The sequence below is a fragment of the Plecotus auritus genome (assembly GCF_963455305.1).
Source record: "Plecotus auritus genome assembly, chromosome: X".
Classification (NCBI taxonomy): domain Eukaryota; kingdom Metazoa; phylum Chordata; class Mammalia; order Chiroptera; family Vespertilionidae; genus Plecotus; species Plecotus auritus.
In genome coordinates, this window is record NC_137784.1 from 120,426,361 (window position 1) to 120,450,291 (window position 23,931).

Genomic DNA, 23,931 nt, shown 5'->3' on the forward strand with positions numbered 1-23,931 from the left:
TACAGTTCCTCATGTTGTGGTGACCCCCAACCATAAAATTATTTTCGTTGCTACTTCATAACTGTAATTTTGCTACTGTTAATGAATTGTAATGTAAATATCTGTGTTTTCTGATGGTCTTAGGCGACCCTGCTAGCAGTTCTCAACCTGTGGGACGCGACCCACAGGTTGAGAACCACTGCGATAGAGCCTAAGACCATCGGAAAACACAGATATTTACATTACAATTCATTAACAGTAGCAAAATTACAGTTATGAAGTAGCAACGAAAATAATTTTATGGTTGGGGGTCACCACAACATGAGGAACTATATTAAAGGGTCACGGCATTAGAAAGGTTGAGAACCACTGTTCTAGAAGGTGAGGCAGGTGGCAGGAGCGGGCTGCCCTGCTTCCCTACAAATGTAAACATGCAGTGTAACTGCACATGGATATCAGTCACACTGCCAAATCAATGCCCAGCCAGCCCTGGTGGCTGTGTCCTGCCACTCTCTCTGGCTGTGCTACAGCGCTATTGGCCAGGGAGGCTGAAGCCATGCCCCGAGTGCATATAGTATAGGAAAGGGCAGGCAGGAAGCCAGAAGCCAGAAGCTAGAGCTGACACAGCATGGCCAGGCAGCTCTGCATCCGCCATGGAGCAGGATGGGGAGCAGCTGTAGGTGCCACTGGCTTTGGAGTCGGAGGGGCTGCGCTTCCTGCACATCACCAGTCAGTCGGCTCACAGGTGAGGCCTGGGAAGGCCATTCCCTCCTGGAGCCGCTCTTCCCAGGGTGGCAGTGTCCAGCCACTTTTTTTTCCCAATTTATTTTTTATTGAAAAGCAAGCTCTGGGCTTGTGGTTTCTGAGATCCCTGGGCCATGGCATGCACCTCCAGGCCTTGCTGCGCCTGCCTCCCCCTCCTCCTGCATTGAGCATCTGTCCCCTGGTGGTCAGTGCGTGTCATAGCAACCAGTTGCTCCAGTCATTCCATCATAATGGTCGCTTAGGCTTTTATATAAATAGATGATCTATTCTGTTCCAGATACTGTCAAGGCATTCAGAAATGATTAAAATACAAGGAAACATGTAACTACAGTAAAATGTCAAAATGCTATAATCATACTAAGCATGGGAAGAAGCCTCTGAGAGTTTCTGTCACTGCTTCAGAGCTATCTGGAGAAGTGGGGAAAGCTTCTTGGAAGAGGTGGTGCTTGAACTAGTATTGAAGATTAAAGAAATCTGGATGATTGATATAGCCCCTTAACTGTCTGACATGAAGAGATAGTAAAAGATAAGAATGGGAAAGTAGGCAGGCACCATCATACAGACCAAGATTGGACTTTATTCAGTAAGCCATGGGGACTCAAGGGAGTCATTTAAAGTGGAGGAAGTAATGGATTAGACCCCTATTTTAGAAAGGTTCCTCTAGAGGCAGTATGGTGGATAGGCTTGAATGGCAGGCAGATGACTTAGGAAATTATACCATTCCTCAGATAAGGGATAAGGAGGGCCTGTTTTCAACTCTATGGAATGAGGCTTTCTAACTTATACCATATTATATTTATTTTCCCTAGAAGACTAAATTCATTGAGATCAAAGGGTTTTTTTTTTTTAAATCAATTCATTTTTTTTATTCCCATGGACTTGTACATGATAAACTTTTTGTCAGCGTGAAATGATTGAGGAGAATGAATAAATTTCTGAAATTTTGCATCATGCACGTTTACTTTTAAAATGCTCTATTATTGCTTTTTTTGTCTTAAAAGTCAGTTGAGCCCTAGCTGGTTTGGCTTAGTGGATAGAGCATCAGCATTGGCCTGTGAACTGAAGGGCCCCGGGTTCGATTCCAGTCAAGGGCCTGCGTTTCAGGCTCGATCCCCAGTAGAAGGCATGCAGGAGGCAGCCAATCAATGATTCTTATTATTGATGTTTCTATCTCTCTCTCCCTCTTCCTTCCTATATGAAATCAATAAAAATATATTTTTTAAAAAGTCAGTTGAATGACATCTTTATCATATTAGTAAAAGCATCATGGGTAGTTTATAAATTTTGAAAAAATAAGATTTCTCATGGAAGACTCATAATTGGTTACCATTTATAGGTATTACCATTTAAAGTGTTAATTGATTCTGATGGTCCATACTTTTTGAGCTCACCACTTGAATATGTGTGTGTTTAAGATTTTTGAAGAAGGAAAATAAGCTCTGCACAGCTGCATAAAAGCAAACCCCTTAAGACCAAATGTCCTTTCATGACAAAAGCTGCAATGAAATCAATCCTGTTTGTACATACAAATCCTTGCAAGGTGTAGCAGTAATAAATAACACACCTTGTTCTTGGTTGAAATGCTGACAGAAAATAGGTGAACATAATTTTATCTTCTTAGGGAGGGGGAAACTTTTCAAAGCAAGGTATGAAACATTTGACTACATAAATATGTGAAACATTTTTATGGCAAAAGACAAAATAAATAAAATTTAAAAGTAAATGACAGGCTTGGCATAATGTTTGCAACAGAGAATTAAAAATAAGAGTTCCCTAATATGCTAATATTTCCCATAAATCAGTAAGAAAAAATTTAAAATGGGCGAAGCATATGAACAGACAATTTAAAGATGAAGACATGGAAATGGTTTACCATATGGAAGGATGATTAAAGAAATGAAAATTAAAACAAAAATGAGAGATATCTTGTTATTCACCTTCTGCTTGGCACAAATTACAATGGTTGGTAATATTTCATGTTCGTGAGCATATGGGAGAAAAGGATTCTCATTCACTGTTAGTGAGCATGCAAATTGGTTCAGCCTTTGTAAGGGCAATTTGGCATATATTATTATTATCCCAAATTTCTGTTGCCTCTCTAACTTATAATCTACTTATGCAGACTGCCTCTGTTCCTGCCTTCATTTCCTATTTTTGTGTCTGCTTTCTTCTAGATGGTGATATTTGTGCTTCTCATCTCAGCCTGGTGGCCTGACCTTGACTCCTGAATTCTGTGATCCCTCCACAACTGCAAGTCATTCTCATACAAAATTTTGAGTTTACCTAGTCAACATCTTTGAGAGTTTTGGAACAATATGCAAGTTCAAGTCAACATCATGTTGTCTTGCTGACTAGCTCTTGTGATGAGACCAACATTTTTGTTGCTTGCTTCTACCCTTGTTCTTGTCTGTTGCTCCCTCTGCAGCTGTCAGTCACACATGTGTAGTCATGCAAAAGCTGTTTTGTCCTTTTTATTTTTCATGTGAATGTTGTCATTTGTTTCTCATATATTCCAAATTAGTGCTATGTACCACTCAGTGATATAAAACAGTCAATAATTGTAAATTTTCATACGTTTGGGTAAGAATAGCATCCAACCAAAAAAGCAAAAAATGTAGAGGATAGAAATAAATGCAAGACAAGTGAAGAGGGCAAGAAAAGTGATGTCTATTGCAAACAAAATGAGAGTTGTTGAAATGCTTGATAACAGTGGAACCAAGACCTCTAGGGTGGGTTTTATTATGTTAATGAATCTATAATTCATACAATGAAGAAAAATGAGAAAGCTAATAGGGCTAGTGAGTTGAGGGACACACAGGAATAATTATGAAAATCACACATAACTCAAAATGTCAAAATAGAGAAAATGTGAAGAGATTTGTATTTGTGGATTCTAAAACAGAGAGGGCTAAATAGTTCTCTTTCTGTATATATAATCTGCCAGCAAGCATCCCCAAAATATGCAAATTTAAATTTTGATCTAGATGAAAAGTTATAACATTCATCACAAGTAATGGGTGGTTGAGTAAGTTTAAGAAATGCTATGTCTGTATGAAAAAAAAAAAGTGGCTGTCAAAAGAAGGAGATCATGAAGCTGCTACAGAGTATCCTGAATACCTGGAGAAACTGATGGAGGAAAATGGCTATTTGCCAGCACAGGTATTCAAAGCTAATGAAATGGTCCTATTCTGGAAGTACATGCTTACTTGCAACATCTGTTGAAGAGGATGAGAAAAAGACCAGCGGTTTCAAGCCTAGAAAAGACAAACTCACAGATTTGCTTTGTTCCAATGTTTGTGGTGACTATTAAACCCATGTTGCTTCACAGATTTCAAAACCTGTATCCTCTTATAAGAGAATGTGAGAAACATTTTTCTGTCTCCGTGATGAGGAAACCATAAAATTTGGACTGAGAACCACCTTTTGTACAGTAAACCCTCGATTTTGTGGACCTTGACTTAACAGACTTCAGATTTTATGGACAAATTTCCTGTCCGTAAGTTATATGTGAAAATTAACACCCTGTCAATTTTAAAATGCTTTTAATCAAGATTTGCTTATAATTAAATTAACAGGGATGTTTTGTTATTAATTCACTGTCATTTTTAACAAATTTTAGCAAATAAGCTATATGTTCAAAAAACATTGTAGTAATTTCACCAACATAAATAAATATTACATATCTACAACTATACTCTACACATTTAAATCCAAGAGTCACTTTGGTAAACAATATTCAGTGAATGATTAGCATGTGATCACACCGCATCACATACTGTAATTGGTTCTGTTGTCAAGTGGCATGACTTTCTGCAGCAGTTTTTTTTAAATGTATCTTTATTGTTTTGAGTATTACAGATGACCCCATTTGTAGCACCTTTAATGAGTGAAGGCTGGTGTTCCGAAATAAGCTAAGCCACGTCCCAGCTGTGTGCATTTGTTTACTCATGGTAACTAGTGAATGCACCCATATACTAGACCTATTCAGTATAAATTTAAAATTACAATAATACATATAGAAAACTTTTCTGTGAAATTAAACTTTTCATGCATACTTAATTTTAATTACACAAATGTATCTACCAGTACATAAGTGAAAAACAGTTAAACTAACTAATTTGCCATTTTTTAAACAAATGCACTTGGAAAAACTACTTTATTATATAACAGACTTGGCTTTAAAGGTCACCCCCTCGCCCAAATTTGTCTGTTATATCGAGGTTTTACTGTACTGGTTTTTAAAGTGTTTTGTTCCTGAGGTTAAACAATATTTAAACAAAAAAAATATCTTAAATTCAGAGTGTTGCTGATTCTGGACACTGCTCCCATTGACAAAAGTATAATAGTAAATTCTGATCCTTGTGATAAAGTCATCTCCATCTCCCCCATTATCACTACCCTACTTCAACCCATGCATCTGGGAGTACAAAAAATGTTCATGATGTACTATACTCAGTGTGTGTTTGACTACCTTGCAGATCTTATGAGAGAGACACCAAAACTTACTGTGAAAGAAGCTTGGCAAAATTTCTGCTTTATAACACTAACGATAGTAGAAGAAGCAGTGAGAGTAATAAAATGATCAACACTTAAGGGAGCTTGGCAGAAACTTTGGAATGAGGTTGTAACTGATTCTGAAAGTTTACTTCCAGTGGTAGAAGAAATTGAAAATACTTTATCGTCTGCAAAACCTTTAGGTGGTAAAGGATTTGAAGACATTGAATTAAGTGACGTTGCTGAACTGTTAGATTCTCACCATTGGAAGATATTTGAGAAAAATTTCAGAGATGTGATCACATTGAAAGTTGATAAAAGAGGTAAGTGAAGGTTATTATGCAGAACTGGAAGAATGTTGAAGTAGCCACTCTACAAATTGAAATGTCTCCATGATTCAGAGGAAAGATCCTTCGGTGGAATATTTACTGACCTCCAGGCAAGGCTTAAATAATTACTAATAACCCTGTAAAATAGTAATAAGAAACTTTCAAACAAAGGTCAATAAGTCTTGTCTCTCTGCTTTGCTTCCACAGGGGAGAAGAGATCGGGTCATGTCATTCAAACCTATTCCACAAACAGCAGGCAGAAAGGCTGTGCGCAGATATGTGAACTCTGGGATTCAGAATCTGATCAGAACTGATGATACGGTGATCCACGTGCCAGAGGATGAAAGTGGAGAAGACAGAGCTTACTTACCTGCAGACAAAATTCGATTTTTTCAATTCTTTCCTCTCACTACTGTGATGACCAGCATTTTCATTGATGCATGATTGTCCTTACCTTGAGATCAGAGTGAAATAGAAATTAAATGCCCAATAATCACTATTGCTAATGTAAATTTAGTAAAATGTCATCAAAATTCACTTTACCTGGTGTTTTATTTCAGTGAACAAACCAATTGTCTGAGCTTTAATAATACTCCTTTCCCTGACCAAATTTTTCCCCAAAGCTCATAAATTCTTTCAATACAAATTCCCCTGCAATGAGGGTTTTAGGAATCAATTCCAGTACCTAGGGAAGGGGCTACTCTACTTGGTTGGACCATTTGATTTTGTACTCTTGAACCTGAAATTTATTGTAATTCTCTTTAAGCCTAACTTGCTATCTCAACAAAAATCCAAACCTTCTCATTTTAAGTAGTTTGATATAAATTAATTTGTTTTTCAGCAATTAGATATGTTTGGTCTAGGAAGGCAATCTATAATAATAAAAGCATAATATGCTGATTAGACCGGACGTCCTTCTAGACGACCTTCTGGACAAAGTCCGGGCTGCGAGGGAAGCCTGGGTCCCGGGTGTCAGAGGGAAGCCAGTGCCAGCAGCTGGGGGAAGGAAGGCCTACGCTTGCACGAACTTCGTACATTGGTCCTCTAGTGTATTTATAATAAACTAGAGGCCCAGTGTACAAAATTTGTGCACAGGTAGGGTCTGTAGACCTGGCTGGTGATCAGGGCCAATCGGGGCCTTCCGGCTGCTGGCCAGGGCCTTCCTTCCCTGGCTGCCAGATGCTGGCTGGGGCCTTCCTTCATTCCGCACTGCCCCCTGGTGGTCAGTGCATGTCATAGTAAATGATCAAACTCCCAGTCTCCTGGTCTAAATCCCAAGGGGACAATTTGAATATTAGGCATATATATATATATATATATATATATATATATATATATATATATGTAAAAATATATATATTCCTGGCTTGACTTTGGTACCTAATCATGGAAGAGATGCTGCTAGAGTTCATTGTCATCAATCTTCTCTGTTCTTATATCTGGTCTTCCCAGTGATTTGAATAGTTGAATACCCTCCAGAAAAAAAGTATTGATACTTCTTCCCTAAAGGGGAACACCATTTATTGAAGAGACTGTCTTGACTCCATTGTATGCTCATGCCTCAGAAATCCAGTAATCCCCCACTCCCCATCCCCTGCAGTATGGAGGTCTGAATTATAGCTTATCTATATCTGAGTTTGAAGTGCTCAGAGGAAAGGTAAAAAATAATACAAAAGTTTACATCCGTTGGTTACTCTTATATGCATGCATATAAGTCCTTCAGTTGATCTCTTAATTCCCCCACCTCTCCCTAACCTTACTGCTGTAATATGACAGTCTGTTTGATGCTTTACTGCCTCTGTATCTATCTTTTTGTTCATCAGTTTATAATGTTTTCATTATCCCCAAATGAGTGAGATCATGTGGGATTTTTCTTTCATTGACTGGCTTATTTCACTTAGCATAATGTTCTCTAATTCCATCCAGGTGCCTACAAATGGTAGTAATTCTTTCTTTTTTATGGCAGCATAGTATTCCATTGTGTAGATGTACCATAGTTTTCTGATCCAGTCATCTGCTAACGGGCACCTAGGCTGTTTCCAAATCTTAGCTATTGTAAATTGTGCTGCTATGAACATAGGGGTGCATATATCCTTTCTGATTGGTGTTTCTAGTTTCTTAATATATATTTCTAGGAGTGGGATTACTGGGTCAAATGGGAGATCCATTTTCAGTTTTTTGAGGAAACTCCATACTGTTCTCCACAGTGGCTGCACCAGTCTGCATTCCCACCAGCAGTGCACAAGGGTTCCTTTTTCTCCGCATCCACTTGTCGTTTGTTGATGATAGCCATTCTGACAGGTGTGAGATGGTATCGCATTGTCGTTTTGATTTGCATCTCTCGGATAATTAGTGACTTTGAGCATGTTTTCATGTGTCTCTTGGCCTTCCTTCTGTCTTCTTTCGAAAAGATTCTTTTTAGGTCCATTGCCCATTTTTTTATTGGATCATTTATCTTCCTTTTATTAAGTTGTATAAGCTGCCTGTAGATGTTGGAGATTAAACCTTTATCAGTGATAACATTTGCAAATATGTTCTCCCATACAGTGGGGTTTCTTATTGTTTTGTTGATGGTTTCTTTTGCTGTGCAAAAGCTTCTTATTTTGATGTATTCCCATTTGTTTATTTTCTCTTTGGCTTCCATTGCCCTAGGGGCAGTATCAGTGAAAAAGTTCTTTTGGCATATGTCTGAGATTTTGCTGCCTGTGGATTCCTCTAGTATTTTTATGGTTTCCCATCTTATATTTAAGTCCTGTATCCATTTTGAGTTTATTTTTGTGTATGGTGTAAGTTGGTGATCTAGTTTCATTTTTTTTGCATGTATCTGTCCAATTTTCCCAACACCATTTATTGAAGAGACTGTCTTGACTCCATTGTATGCTCATGCCTCCTTTGTCAAATATTAATTGCACATATTGGTTTGGGTCGATATATGGATTCTCTATTCTATTCCATTGATCTATATGGGGGGTGAGGGCATGTATGGGAGTGGGGTGGGGGGGGCAATGGTAAGATATGTACACATATAATACCTTAATAAAAAAGTAAATAAAAAATTAAAAAAATACAAAAGTTTAAAGGGCTTGCTTGCATAGTTACAGTTGAAATGACAGACATTCCTTAACAAATTCAAAAGAGGCAGATGAGAGTTGGAAAATTCCTTATAGGTTACTTTAGAGCTAGTGACTTGTCATAGTGCCAAAGAAGGTTACTCTCTTGCTCTAAGCCACAATTATTCTTAACACTGAGTGCACATCAAAATCTTGATGGGGATCTTTGGGAAAAAAAAATACAAATTTTGGGACCTGTTTCTAAGTATGCTGAATCATGGATTGAGCCAGCATGTGTATATTTTGAAAGTTTCTCAAGTGATTTTTTTGCATATAGTCATGATGGCAAACCACTGCTCTACATCTAAACAGAATTATAATAGGAAATATAATGCAAATAGTATGGGCCCAGTAGTTAGGTAACCTTGATTTCATGTTTCTGCTCTGTCACTAGGTAATGGATGGTCTTAGTCAAATCACCCTACTCTTACCTTATCTGCCAAATGAGAGAATAGGACCACTTGGCCCCTAAGGTCCTTCTATCTCTGACATTGTTACCTTTATAGAAAGGTGTATCAATCTCATTGGTTGATTTTTGTGAGTAAGCCCTTTCATAGAGACCAAGTAGTAGTGTTACTGTATTATGTTCTTGTTATTTTAAAAATTGTGTTTATGATTCAAGCTTTATCACATTTTAGTCCCTCCCAGAAAAGAGCATTAGACATAGATGCCATGGGAAAAAAAGGGAAACAAACATAGCATAAACTTCCTAGAAGAAAAGATAGAGAGTACCTCCTGTGAATTTCTTTTTATGATAATTACTGTTTTTCTTCTGAGTTACAAGGTTTGGGGAAAATAATAATGAATATTTTGATTAAAACATTTTGTATTTATTGCTTTCATAAACCAAAACAGAGAACCCTGTATGGTTACTATTTCAAGGTTCCAAGGAATTTGGCATAGTCTTAATCATTTGTAGAGGTGAATAGCTTCTAAGTCAATAATTGTTTTACCAGTATAATCAGTGGTTCTCTACGCCTTTAAAAAATGCTTTCCTGATAATTTTACCATTCATTGAGATTGCTGCATTGGCATTTTTTCTCTTAATTTGAATAGAACTAGAGAAATCAAATTTTAAATTAAACCAGGAACTGTGAATATAAACTAATGTAATGGGAAACTGACTACTAGATGATTTTAGTTTTCACAGGAATGTCTAGACTTTGGCTTGATACATGAAAACATTTGTCTAGGGCCCAGGCCACTTGAAAGAAAACATTGGGATAAATCTAATTCTTATTTAAGGCAATATCCAGGTAAAAAAATAAATATATTTATGAGGATAAATGATAGATCATTTTAATATGGTTGCATTGAACAAGTCAGCATAATTTACAGGAGGGTGCGAAAGTGGGTATAGGCTACGTGTTAGAAATAGAAGTTAATGACAACACTGCCATGTAAATAGGTGTTTCTTTTTTTAAAGTTAAGGCTAGTCCCCAAAATTGAAATTTGATATTTCTTTTAGTATATTTTATGTAGAGGTTGAGTGGAAAGAATCTTTCTGCTGTTGAATGACTCAGGTAAAATTTTGTATTCAATATTATTAAGTGCATGGAATTTCCCTCCTTTCCAGACATATTTAACAACTGGCAAAAAGACAAAAAAGAGGGTAGGGAGAAAGGGCAGCCCAGGTTACTGAAATTTGTATAAAATCTTAGAAAACTGGCATTACATTTGAAAAGAGCCTTTTGTTTGTTTAAAATAAAAATGCAGAGAAGGCTCTTTAATCTGAACATTAGATTACATGACTGCCACCACCTGAATGCTAATAAAGGGCTTCTACAGTGTGTGTAGTCTAAAAGAGTGTGTAAGTCATGTTTGTGCTGTGAAATACATTTATCACTGAACTTCACATAGTATTATTACCTTTTAATGGCCTTTGAAGTCAGTGTATTCTGGTTGTTTATCTAGGAATTTAGAAATATGATGTGCTATGAACAAAGTGTGTATGTTCTTGGAAACCATAAAGAGAAAATAGATGAAAGGATAGTGTATTTCATTAGCATGTACAACAAATATTGATAAATTAAATATGAACCTAGTGGGCTTGAGACATTGCATTTCATCTTTCTGGCATTATTACATATAGCCTAAGATATAATTAACCCATCATGACAAACATTCAGGGTTGGTTCTTGATTAATTGGCAGTGGTATGATGAGTGCAATAATGAGAAGAACATGAGACAGAATGAGGGCTTTGCCACTGGCTTCTTGTATGCCCTGCGCTGAAGACTCCCTCTTTTGGGGTGAGTGGTGCTTAGTCCTGGCAGGATAACTCTGGGGCATGAGAAGCCAGCACATGGCCTAAGGTTTTGGAATTAAACCTCTTTTCAATCCTGTTCCTGCCAATTACCAGCTTTGTGACAGTGAGCATGTTTTTTTTAAACCATTTCAGACTTGGGTTTCTAATCTGTAAAACAGGGTCAAAAATACCTGCCTTATAGGCTTGCTACGAGATTATGTGAGATGCTTAGTACAGTGCCTGGCACATAGAAAGCACACAATTTTTTTCTGTTATTATTATTATAACAAATAAGCATTATAGAACTAGAATATGATAGTTTATTCCTGTCTTTGCAAAATTTTAATATTTTATCAAATTTTCCTAAAAATAAGGTATGCATAGTGGTTTTAAGAATAGAGAAGGAATAAAAATTCATTTTAATATTTTTATTTGTTTGCTTCTGAGAGATACCTAAAATAACTCCTTTGTCCTTTTGTTACTCTTTGACCTATGGTGATTCCATATGCTATATTTACAATGTGGTTATTGTTGCATGATATTTATTTATTTAGATACTGAAAGTAATGACTTTTTTTTAACATGTAGAGTAGTCCTAGTCTCTAGAATATAATCCATCAACTTGGTTTCACTTTTAAGATAATTAAATTACTCTTGTGTTGATAGGAACTAAAGATAAAACTATATAAGACGTACTTTGCTTAAATCACAAGTTATTGGCTCAACTGCCTTTGAGAGAATTGGATGTCTAAGTAATCTTACTAGGTGAGGAAAATTCCTCATAACTATCTTCTGAACTTCTTTGTACTTCATGTATTCTGTGATGGCATTCAAGAAGTTTAAAATAGTGGCATTCAGAATGAGGAGCAGTTATTATTATTCTAATGCTATGTCTGCTAAGCCACAGAACTGTCACTGCCTTAATCCAATCCCCCACTATCACTTAACCTAGTTGATTGTAGTGGCCTCATAATGCACATCCCAGTTCTTTAAGTGTTCTTACTTGAATTTTTTTTTCTGTTTTAGCATATATATCTAATAGTCTCTAATATTGATATACTAACTTCCACACAATTCTGATTCTGTTACTTCCTTGTTAAAAAATCTTCAGTAGCTGCCCGTTGTCTGTACAGGGGTGGGAAAAGTAGGTTTTCAGTTGTTCATATGGAAAAAATGCAGGTTAATTAAATAATAATACAAAAATAAACTCTGTGTCTCATATACTCACAATTGTAAACCTACTTTTCACCTCCCCTGTATATTCCACTACTTAACCTTTAAATCATTGCCAAGTCCCAGTGTACCTTAGTCAGTTTTGTATGCCAATGTTCTCTTTCATGCAGTATATATGATAGTTCCTGTATGCCTCAGACCTATCTGGCTAATTACTAAGGATCTTCTTCCTACAGGTCAACCCTGATTTCTTAAGCTTATCACTTGAGCTCTGGGGGATAAGCTGGAGTACCTGAGATATGCCTACCAAGGTGTAGTCTCCTTGTTCTCCTCCATCATTGAAAATACTTAGCATTAACTCTTGATTAATTGGTAGGAATATGATGAGTGCCATATGATAAGAACATGGGACTTAGAGAGAGGGGTTTGCCACTGACTTCTTGTCTGCCATGGGCTGGCTATTCTCTCTCCTTGGGAGAGTGGCGCTTAGTCCTGGCAAGATGACCTCAGTCTGTAGGGGTGAGTTTCTTTAATTTTCTTCTTAAGCTTTCAGCCTACTAAATTAGGTCATCCTCATTGAACCCTTTTGTCTGGGGCTCTGAATACTACCCACTTAGTTTTGGCTCTGTATATAAATCACCTTGTTAGGGCTCCTGAAAAAATTAAGTGGAAATCTAAACTCCATTCTTAGGTTCTCGCCAGCCTCATCTCCTGAGTATCATCACATACATAGTATATTTATTTACCATTGGGCTTCAAATTGTTCTATCCATTCTCTTGCATGTGATTGCTAGCCTGGAATATACTTAAGTTTACCATACCCTAGATTTGACATCTAAATCTGGGCCTGGCAAACAAAAGCCTTTGGACCAAATCTAGCCCCACCCCTGTTTTTTTCAAAAATAAAGCCATGCCCACTCATTTATGTATTGTCTACAGCTGCATGACAATATCAGAGTTGAGTAGTTACAACATAAACCATATGGCCTGCAAAACCTTAAATATTTACTATTTGATCTTTTATAGGGAATGTTTGCTAACCCTTATCTAAAACCAAGTAGTTTCCCTAGTCTTGATTTTGCTTATTCTTTGATAATTTCTCATTTCTATCCTGTCAACCAGTACATACCCAGAAGGCCAGTTAATAGAGACTAAGAGAGGTTCCAGCCCTTTCAAACTATGTGGTTTTAAAACATATATTTTTATTGATTTCAGAGAGGAAGGGAGAGGGAAAGAGATAGAAACATCAATGATGATAAAGAATCATTAATTGGCTGCCTCGTGCACACCCCACATTGGGGATCAAGCCTGTAACCCAGGTATATTCCTTGACCAGGAATCAAACCGTGACCTCCTGGTTCATAGGTCAAAGCTCAACTACTGAGCCACACTTGCCAGGCCAAACTATGTATTTTAACTTGAATTTCCCTGCTTCTTCTTTGTCACCTTTCTAGGATGGCCTTTCCCTGTGGGTCGTAGTGAAAGAAATGACATAATCATAAAGTTTATTACAATAGCCTTATGATATGTTTTTAAAAGTAATATCAGATTCTAATATGAAAGTCTTTCAACATTGACAATATCTTTTAACATGACCTTACAATATATCTAAGATTAGGTTTTTAAGTTCTTCAGTGTCTCTAACATCAGGTCTTCTGAACTCCAGAGCTTCCAACATCTCCAATTGCCAGATATTCTAAATGTTACAACATCCATATCTTTTCACTCTTTTGCCTGCAACATCTCCAATGCCAGTGTTTTCTAATCTTCTCAATATTAGGATCATTAAAAATCTAGGTCTTCTAACATCTCCAACAATAAACCTTTAATTTATAGGTCTTATCTTTCAGAGTTCAGAATTATAACTTCCACTTTTACTATATTTCCAATACTCTATTACCTCCTATATACCAGTCTTCTAGAGCTCATATATTTCACTGTATCCAAGTGCAGCACTTACATTATTCAGTTCCTACAACTTTTAATGTCTCCTAAATTCTGATTTTATAATCTCTTATAAAATTACCAGATTCTCCAATGCCCAAGTTTTTCAACATCTTCAAGAACCTGCTCCTTTATCATTCAGGTGTTCAAATATCCCCAATATCTAAGTAACTATGTCTCTTAACATCCTAATATATTAAAATCCAGGTCTCTTAATATCCAGGGCTTTCAATATCTTTGACTTACAACATCATTAAAATTACATCTTTCAAATTCTATGTCTTTTAATATGAGTACACCAATATTCAGATTTTCCAATGTCTCCCAATATCCAGGGTTTCTGATTTTAGAATTGCTAACTGTCTAGATCGTCTATTGCCAATACCTTCCAATGTTTAGGGTGCCCCAATGTCCAGGATTTGCAATGCCTCTAGTGCTCAGGGCTTCTAATATCCATGAATTCCAACATTCAGGGCCTCCAAAGTCTCCAATATCCAGAATAACCAAATATCCTCAAAATCCAAGGCTTCCAATGTCTCCAACATCCTGTGCTTCCAATGTCTCCAATGTCCAGGGTTTCCAATGGCGCCAGTGTCAAGGTCTTCCAACAACACCAGGTCTTCCAGTAACTCCAAGTCTTCCAACAACATCAAGGTCTTCCAGCTAATCCCAGTCTTCCAGAGAATCCACGTCTTCCAGACAATCCACGTCTTCCAAACAAACCACGTCTTCCAGACAATCCACACCTTCCAGTAAATCCAGTCTTCCAGCAATTATAGGTCTTCCACAAAATCCATATCTTCCAGGAAAATCCACGTCTTCCAGAAAAATCAGTGTCTTCCAATGATTTCAAGGTCTTCCAGTCAATCCACATCTTCCAGAAAAATCTAGGTCTTCTAACCAATCTATGACTTCCACCAAATCAAAGTCTTCCAATAAAGCCACGTCTTCCAGAAAATTCATGTCTTCCACTTAATCTTGGTCTTCTGCAAATATATGTCTTCCTTGAGATCTACGTCTTCCAGTAACCTCCAGGTCTTCCAGCTAATCTACATCTTCCAAACAGTCAAGATCTTCCGGACAATTCGGGTCTTCCTGAAAATCCATGTCTTCCAGAAAAACCATGGCTTCCAGGAAATCAATATCTTCCAATCAGTTCCAGGTCTTCCAGGCTATCCACGTCTTCCATCAAATCCATGCTTCCAGAAAATCCACAGCTTCCAGCAAACCCTGGTCTTCCAACAGAGCTGTATCTTCCATCAAATTTATAGCTTCCAGCATACCCAAGTCTTCCAACAAAGTGACGTCTTCCAGAAAATCCACATCTTCCAGAAAATTCATGTCTTCCTACACCTCCAGGTCTTCCAGCATCTCCAGGGCTTCCAGCATCTCCACGTCTGCCAGCATCTCCACATCTGCCAGCATCTCCACGTCTGCCAGCATCTCCACGTCTGCCAGCATCTCCACGTCTGCCAGCAACTCCATGTCTTCCAACATCACCATGTCTTCCGAAAACTACCCAGTTTTCCAACAATGGGCTCAAAATCCACGTCTTCTGTCTCCAGTGTACCGGTCTTCTAACATTCAGGTCTTCCTGTGTCTACGATATCCAGGTATTTTAACATGTTCTATAGTTCAGGTCTTCCGACTTTCCCCAGGTCCAGACTTTTTCTAAATTAGTCTTCCCAAGTCTATGTTCAGATCTTTCCACAGACAAATCTTCCAACTCAAATATTCCTGCTTCTAGTAGAATTAGCTTCAGAAAATAGCGGTTTTTGCTATTAGGAAATGTGTATTTATTCTTTACAACTCTTGAATATGTTCATAAAATACCTTCTATAGAATAAACACACATATGGGATTGCTGTGATAAATTTTGCTACTTTACTAATGCTTATAATTTTTATATAGTCAACTATGTTTAGGTGCAGGTGAAATTCTTATTTTAATGAAAAATACTATTGAGAAACTGTTTATTATTTTACCTAAAGTTAACATACTGTGGAAAACATACAGTGTATTTATCCATTTTTATAACATCAATTTTGGTTTGGCCTTATGTGACTAATAATAATAATAATAATAATAATAATAATAACAACACTTAATGTAACATTTACTATATCCAGGCACTGTTCTAAGGTCTTTATATACATCAACTTATTTAATTTTCCCAAGAACCTATTGAGGTAGGTACTATCATCCCTGTTTTACAGATGAGGAAACTGGCACACAAAGGTGAAATAACTTGTTCAAAAGATACAACTAATAAATGAGCTAGAATTTGAACCCAACTAACCTACTTTCAAGTCCATGATTTTAACCACCATATTAGAATATCTGCTGTTGAAAATCAAGATGATAATTATGAGATTCAAAGCTTAATTGTTCTAATTTTATATGTAGACTATTATAAAGCCTCATATACAAGCGGTCTTACTGTATCTTGTCACTATCCAAACCTATGTGTTTGTATTCATAGATCTTATTCCTTAACTAGCTACTATCAATCCCTTGCTCATATATATGGGACTAGGCACAAACACTTCTTCATGCCATTTTCAATTTGGGTAGAAATACTATGAGAGCACTGAGTTCAAGTACCCTTTGGTTTAGAATCATATTCACAACTTCATGCTTTGAGTACTGATGTATGGAATTTAATTCTCTCATCTACCTTAATTCCTTATCTCTGACCATTCTCCAGTTTGTCACCTTACTATCTAGACCATTTACCATTAGTTTGTTTCTGACCTCCAGGATCCACCTGCTTCAAATATCACTGACCTCTTGGATTCCTATCACTGCCTTGTGACTGACTAATGGTGACTACAACTCCTTAACTCCCAGCATGCTGATCTAGAGAACTAACTACATGGTTTTCCAAGCCTCAGCTCCTATAAGGAGCTACCCATACTTCTGGTTGGCATTATAAGCATTAAAGCCACATAATGGAATTTTGATTAGGCAAGAAATCTCTAAAGATTTAGAATTATCTACATGGTAATACAAATTAATAATAAAAATAAAATACCTTACAAATGTCTAATGATTTAGTTTACAAAGTGTTGTCACTTCATTCATTCATTCATGCATTCATCAATTTGTTCAAAAATATTTATTGAGTACCAACTGTGTACTACGGCATATTTTTTTAAAATATATTTTATTGATATTTTACAGAGAGGAAGGGAGAGGGACAGAGAGCCAGAAACATCGATGAGAGAGAAACATCGATCAGCTGCCTCCTGCACACCTCCCACTGGGGATGTGCCCGCAACCAAGGTACATGCCCTTGACCGGAATCGAACCCGGAACCCTTCAGTCCGCAGGCCGACGCTCTATCCACTGAGCCAAACCGGTTTCGGCCTACGGCATATTTTGATGAAACATAAAATCATCTGGGGGAAACAGACAATGTTCAAATATTTGAACAATTTTTTGTAAGTTTCATAAGGCCATGAAGGAAAAGTAATATAGGGTGCTGTGAGAGTCTGGAAAGTTAATGAAAACATTCCTGAGGAAGTAACGCTTATGGTGACCAAAGGATCTATATTCTCATTTGATTATCATAATAACCTTGTGAGTTAGATAAGATGTATGTTTTTACATCAGCTTTTACCTAATCAGAGGTTAAGAAGCAAGTACTAAATATGGACATGGAATCCATGTATTTTGACTTTTTCCCCCTATTATTCCATGCTGCCTTAAATATATAATAAGTACAGTTTTGACAATAGATATCAAGAGATATAAAAATGTTTTGTACTCTTTGACTTAGTATTTTCACTTCAATGAATCTACTCAAGGGAAATATCTGAAATGCGGATAGCTCATTTGCAAAGAGGTTCCTCATATAGTTATCTGGTATAGTTAAAAACAGAAAAAACTACAGGTCTAATTTTAAGGGCATAATTAAGTAAATGTGCTATTTCCATATGATGGAATATTATTCCATTAAAAATTTATGGTCTAATTTAAATTATATAATACTAGAGGCTCAGTGCATGAATTTGTGCACCAGTGGGGTCCATTGGCTTGGCCTGCGGGATAGGGCCGAAACCAGCTCTCTGACATCCCCCGAGGGGTCCCGGATTGGGAGAGGGTGCAGGCCAGGCCGAGGGACCCCACTGGTGCACGATTGGAGCCAGGGAGGGGTGCAGGAGGTTGGCCAGCCAGGGAGGGATTGTGGGAGGGCTCCAGGGCATGTCTGGCTCATCTCCTTCATTCCCAATCAGCTGGACCCCAGCAGCAAGCTAACCTATTGGTTGGAGCATCTGTCTCCTGGTGGTCAGTGCACATCATAGCAACTGGTTGACCGGTCGACTATCTGTCCCCTGGTGGTCAGTGCACATCATAGTGAGTGGTTGAGCGGCCTTAGCATATTACGCTTTGATTGGTTGAATGGCCTACCAGACAACTGGTAGCATATTAGGCTTTTATTATATAGGATTAAGTTAAAATCAGCATACAGGATTGTATGCAGTATGATTGCAATTATTTTAAACTAGAGGCCCAGAGCACGGAATTCTTGCACTCGGGCGGGGAAGGGGTCCCTCAACCTGGCCTGTGCCCTCTTGCAGTCTGGGAGCCTTTGGGAAATGTCCAACTGCTGGTTTAGGCCCACTCCCCTTAGCGCTGCCGCCGAAGCAGGAGAGGTTCCTGCCACCACCCCTGGGCTCACCAGCCATGAGCCCAGCTTCTGACTGAGTGATGTTCCTCCTGTGGGAGCACACTGACCACCAGGGGACAGCTCCTGTGTTGAGCGTCTGCCCCCTGGTGGTCAGTGTGCATCATAGTGATCGGTTGTTCTGCTGTTCAGTTGATTTGCATATTAGCCTTTTATTATATAGGCTATATAATCAGACAAATGACTAGCAATAAACCCATTATAGATTGTGAACTAATTATCACTAGGTGGATAGGATAATGTGTGATTTTCATTTACCTTTTTATGTTCTTTTTTCTTCCAAACTTCTTACAATGTGAAAGTGTTTTATATTTCTGAAAAAAATTTAAATGATTGTGCATAACATCATTATTTATTCACTTTTATATTACACATATAATCAAGTTTTACTGTTGAAAATACTTTAAAGTATAAGTAAGCACAGTGAAAAACTTAAAATCTAACATAAATTCAATATTCAGAGATAATGCTATAAAATTTTTGGTGTATGTTCTTCCATACTATTTCACAGGTATGTTTGCTTTATTTTACAAAATGGTATTCTTTTAACCTATTTTTTCCACTTAATAAATTGTACATGTCTTTCTATGTCAGTAACTGTGCATCTATATTATAATTTTAATATATTACTCATCTACTTAACTTATTTCTTTTTTTATTATAAAAACTGCTGTGATGAGGATATAAGTTGTGCAAGTTATGCAGAGCACAGACTGCCTCATCCTAGATGGTGGCTCTGTACTTTATTATGTGCAAATTTATTCAGATTTTACTTAGAATAAAGTCTTAAAAGCAGAGTTGCTGATCTAAAGGATATGTACAACATAAAGCTTATCACAGCATAAAAATTATAAGTAATCGAGATGTCCAACAATTGGGATGGATAAATAAAATGATATTGTAAATATATGATGGAATACTAAACAGCCATTTAAGTTTATATCACAGAAGAATATTTCCTGAAATGGGAATATGTTCACAAGATCTCATTAGTGAGAGAAACAGGTCACATGAATGTAAATATATATATGTTATTAGATTTTTTTAGAAAGCCCTCACCATTTTGGCTCAGTGGTAAGAGCGCTGGTCTGTGAACTGAAGGGTCTTGGTTTCAATTCAGTCAAGGGTAGGTACTGCGGTTGGAGGCTGGATCCCCAGCCCCAGTCGGGGCACATGTGGGAGACAACCAATCAATGTCTCTCACATTGATATTTCTCTCTCTGTGTCTCTCCCCCTCCCTACTACTCTCTCTAAAAAATAAATAGAAAAAATATACTTGGGTGAGGATTAACAAAAAAAAAAAAAAAACAGAACAAACAAACTGTAGAAAGAAAACTATATAAATGTCCTCAGAAAAATAACCAGAAGAATATACATTAAAATGTTCATAGTAAATGTCCCAAAAGGAAAATGTTCAATGGAATATTATACTACAGCTAAACAGCAATAATATGGATGGATTTTACTTCTGTAATGTTAAATTAAAAGATCAAGTAACTGGATATCCTTTATATCTTATTTAAAAACAAGTAAAACTAATAACTATAGAGTGTCCCAAAAATGTATACACATACTTTGAATAATTATAAAGGCAGTGTTTATTAAAATGCATTTCATTTTCAAAATTGAGCTATCAGCTGTTATAGTGTGTATACACTTTCTGGGATGTGCTGTATATTATTTAGGCATACATATATATTTGGGATTAAAATATATTATTTAAAAAGCCAAGGAATATAAAAAAAAAAAAGTCAGGATAGTAGTCTTTGGAGTTGAGGAAATGGGGCCACAATAGGAGAGGATCATAGAAGTGGATTGAAGTTATTGTCAGTATTCTAGTGCTCAGGTTCAATGGGTGAGTGGGTGAGTGTTCATTATGTAATTAAAGCATATTATTGACTTTAATAATTGTATGATTATAATGAAAATTAAATAAAGGACAAGTTAATGCATAAAAATTAGAAGAGGGCCATGCATGGATCACCGAGACAATGTGTGTGATCTATGATAGCATGTATGAATTATTTATAATCCACTTTTATGCACTTGAATTTTATGATATTTTCTTAAGCAATTATCTCTAGGGGTTGGGAATACATGTACTTTTTATTCTCTTGTGGCTTTTTATTCTCCAAATTTTTATATGGAATATACAATATTATACTAATTGAAAAACAAGCCCAAAATTACATAGAATAAGAACTCATACATGTAAAAAAATGCATAACAGGGACTGAAAAGAAAGTGTTGACATATTAATAATAATTGCCTCTGTGTAGTGAAATTTCATATAGCTTTTTTATGTTTCCTTAGAGGTTTTTTTTAATCCAAGTGTTATAGAGTGAGATTGTGTTATTTTTTTCTGTTACAAAAGTCACATATGAATCTCAGAAGGTTAAAAGGGCAGTAGTATGTAGAGAAACAAATAAAAATATCCTTCTCCCAGGCATGATGATTTACTTGCTCTGAATCTTACAAGAACATTTTCAGTTTATATGCATGTGTTCTCATCTACCTAATAAAAAAGTAACATGCTAATTGACCATACCTTCGTGACGCCCACCAGCCAATCAGGCGTGAGTATGCAAATTAACCCAACAAAGATGGGAGGTTAATTTGCATACACAGGTGCCTAGCAGCTGGGGGTGGGGCGAGATGCTTGCGTCGTCACCATGGCGACTATGCAGGCGTTCCGCACCACCACAGCTGCTCCAGGCCTCTGGGCAGCTTGGGAAGGCAGAAAGGCAGCTCCGGGCCAGAGCGAAGGTGGTGCCGGCAGCCAGGGGAAGGAAGGCCCATTCTTGCACAAATCTTCGTGAATTGGTCCTCTAGTGTGTTTTATAATATGAATCATGCTATACCTACACCAGGTTCTCCAATAATGTTTTGTTCAATCTTGTTTTGTTAAAATTGATGAGAAAAATTGATTCCTGGGCAGGGCACATTCTCTCCATGTCTGTGTGGATTTTCTCCAGGGACTCCGGTGTCTTCCCACATCCCAAAATGTGCATATGACATGAAGTGGTGTGTCTATATTGTCCCAGTCTGAGTGAATGTAGATGTGTGTGAGACGCCCTGCCATGGAAGGGCATCCTGTCCAGGGTGGATCCCATCTTGTGTCCTGAGGAGAGGCTCCAGTCATCCATGACCCTGAACTGGAATAAGAAGGTTGGAAAATCATTCTGTTACTTGTTTTTATTAATTTTTCTTAAATGTATGTATAATGCACATTTATTTCAGTGTTTGATATTAGAAGTGTTTGGGTCTTTAGAAGTTTGGTGATGTTTTTGTGACTAGAAATATGCCCTAGGAACTTAATTCTTATTTCTATCCATTAGCCTATGGTAAAATTGGTTTCATTATACATTGTTTCCCTCAAAGTCACAGTTTCCAAGAACCTATCTATGAAGTTAAGTGAGGACTTAACTACTATTCTACAACTTACTGTCCTTCCCCCCTCCCTTTTGTGTTCAATAGAAAGCCATTGTATCAACCAGGAGAAATCCATAGTAGGTGTATTATGTAATTTATTAAATTCTTTCCAAATGATAGATATTTGGATTAATGGTTTTTACTATTACACATAATGCTATACAAAGCATTCTTTTAAATCTATTTTTTGCATGTTTAGGAGTATTTTTATAGGCTAGTACCTTAGAAATATAACTGCCAGATCAAAGGGTTCGAGCTAAATTGCCTTTGTGGCATGCTGGATGCTATCATTCTTTTTTATTTTGTCAGCATTTTGGATGAAAAATCCAATCTCATTCCTTTGAGTTATATCCCCTACCCCCTACTAAAGTTAAGCACCTTTTAATATATTTATTAGCTATTTCTATTTTGTTGGAGATTGCTTGTTCATCTCCTTTGCCTATTTTTCTTTTGAGTCATTTATCTTTCTTTCTTGATATGTAGGTCTTTAGATACTAGAGATAGTATCCTTTTGTCTGTTATATATTACAAATGTCTGTCATTTGGCTTTTTACAAGTTTATTTATAATGCTATTTGCCATAAAGATTTAATTATGTAAATAGGCAAACATTTTAATTTTTTATAGTTTCTTGGTTTTGTCCCATTTTTAGGTAGGTTTCTATATCCCAAAATTATAAAACTATTATTCAATATTTTTTCTAATATTTTACATATTTTATTCTTAGTGCTTTAATCCACATGAAATTGTTATTGTTGTTTTTGTGTGTGTGTATACCAATGGTCAAAAGTAGGGACCTACTTTAATTTTTCCAGAAGACATAGTTAGTTTTCGTAACTTATTTATTGTATTGAATGATATTTATACCAATTTGGAATTCTCTTTTCATCATAAATTATATGAGCATGCTTGTTTATTTTCTGTTCAATTTTTGTCTATTACCGAGCTAATACCTCACTGCTTTAATTACTGGATTAATTATTTTAATTAATTTTTTATTAATTTAAAATATGTTTTGAAACCCATTCTTTTTTTTTCCAGAATTTATTTGGCTATTTGTCTACATTTTCTTTTTCCAGATGAATTATAGAATTAACTCATCAACTTCAGTAAAAAGAAAAAAATCCCTGGAAGTGCCTCAGAAATTTTGAGTCACCTATCAAGAATTGGCATCTTTACAATAAAGGGTTTTGCATTTATCTTATATCCAGGCATCATTTTAAACTCTGTTCTTAGTTCTGTGTGTTAGTTCCCCAGTTAATTATCTTTAATTCCTAGCTATACAATCATGTCAGTTGTAAATAAGGAAATGTTTGTCTTTTCATTTCGAATGTTTGTTTCTAATTTGGTTTTCCTTTTGACACATTGGTAAAGATCTGTGACTTCCAGGAGAATGCTGATTTATATTGATTAATAAAGAAGAGGCCTCCTCCTCTTGTTTTTTACTTTAATAGAAATATCTCATTGTTTCACTCTAAAATATGATGATTACCATTGTTACTGATACCGTAGATACCATTTTTTGAGTTATGAAACACCTTTGACTTACAGTTTTGTCAGGAAGAGATATAGAATGTTCTTGAATGCCTTTTCTGGAACTTGCCCAGGTAATAATATGGTTATCCTTTATAATTATTTTTATTTTTTAACTTTAAAAAACATTTATTTATCTTAAATTTATCTTTATTGTTCAAAGTATTGCAGATGTCCCCTTTGTTTTGTTTTCCCCCCCATTGACCCTCTCCAGCCTGCACCTGCCCCTCCCAGGC

At 36.5% G+C, this 23,931-nt stretch overlaps 1 protein-coding gene across 7 annotated transcripts in view; it reads left to right on the plus strand.

Annotated features, from left to right (window-relative positions):
• Positions 1–22,240, plus strand: part of LOC308240540 (uncharacterized protein) — a 73,410-nt gene extending 51,170 nt beyond the window's left edge. The window contains exons 1-5 of one of the 7 annotated variants that reach the window (XM_080653684.1): positions 4,079–4,240; positions 5,442–5,561; positions 14,616–15,654; positions 21,707–21,899; positions 22,209–22,240. In XM_080653684.1, coding sequence (XP_080509810.1) covers positions 4,222–4,240; positions 5,442–5,561; positions 14,616–14,797 — 321 coding nt within the window. In that variant the 5' untranslated portion in view covers positions 4,079–4,221 and the 3' untranslated portion in view covers positions 14,798–15,654; positions 21,707–21,899; positions 22,209–22,240. Of the gene's footprint in view, positions 1–2,918; positions 5,678–5,774; positions 6,109–14,615; positions 15,655–21,706; positions 21,900–22,208 lie in introns of those variants that run through there. The other 6 variants (XM_080653689.1, XM_080653687.1, XM_080653688.1 and 3 more) reach the window with 6 other exon arrangements.
• Positions 22,241–23,931: the final 1,691 nt, after the last annotated feature.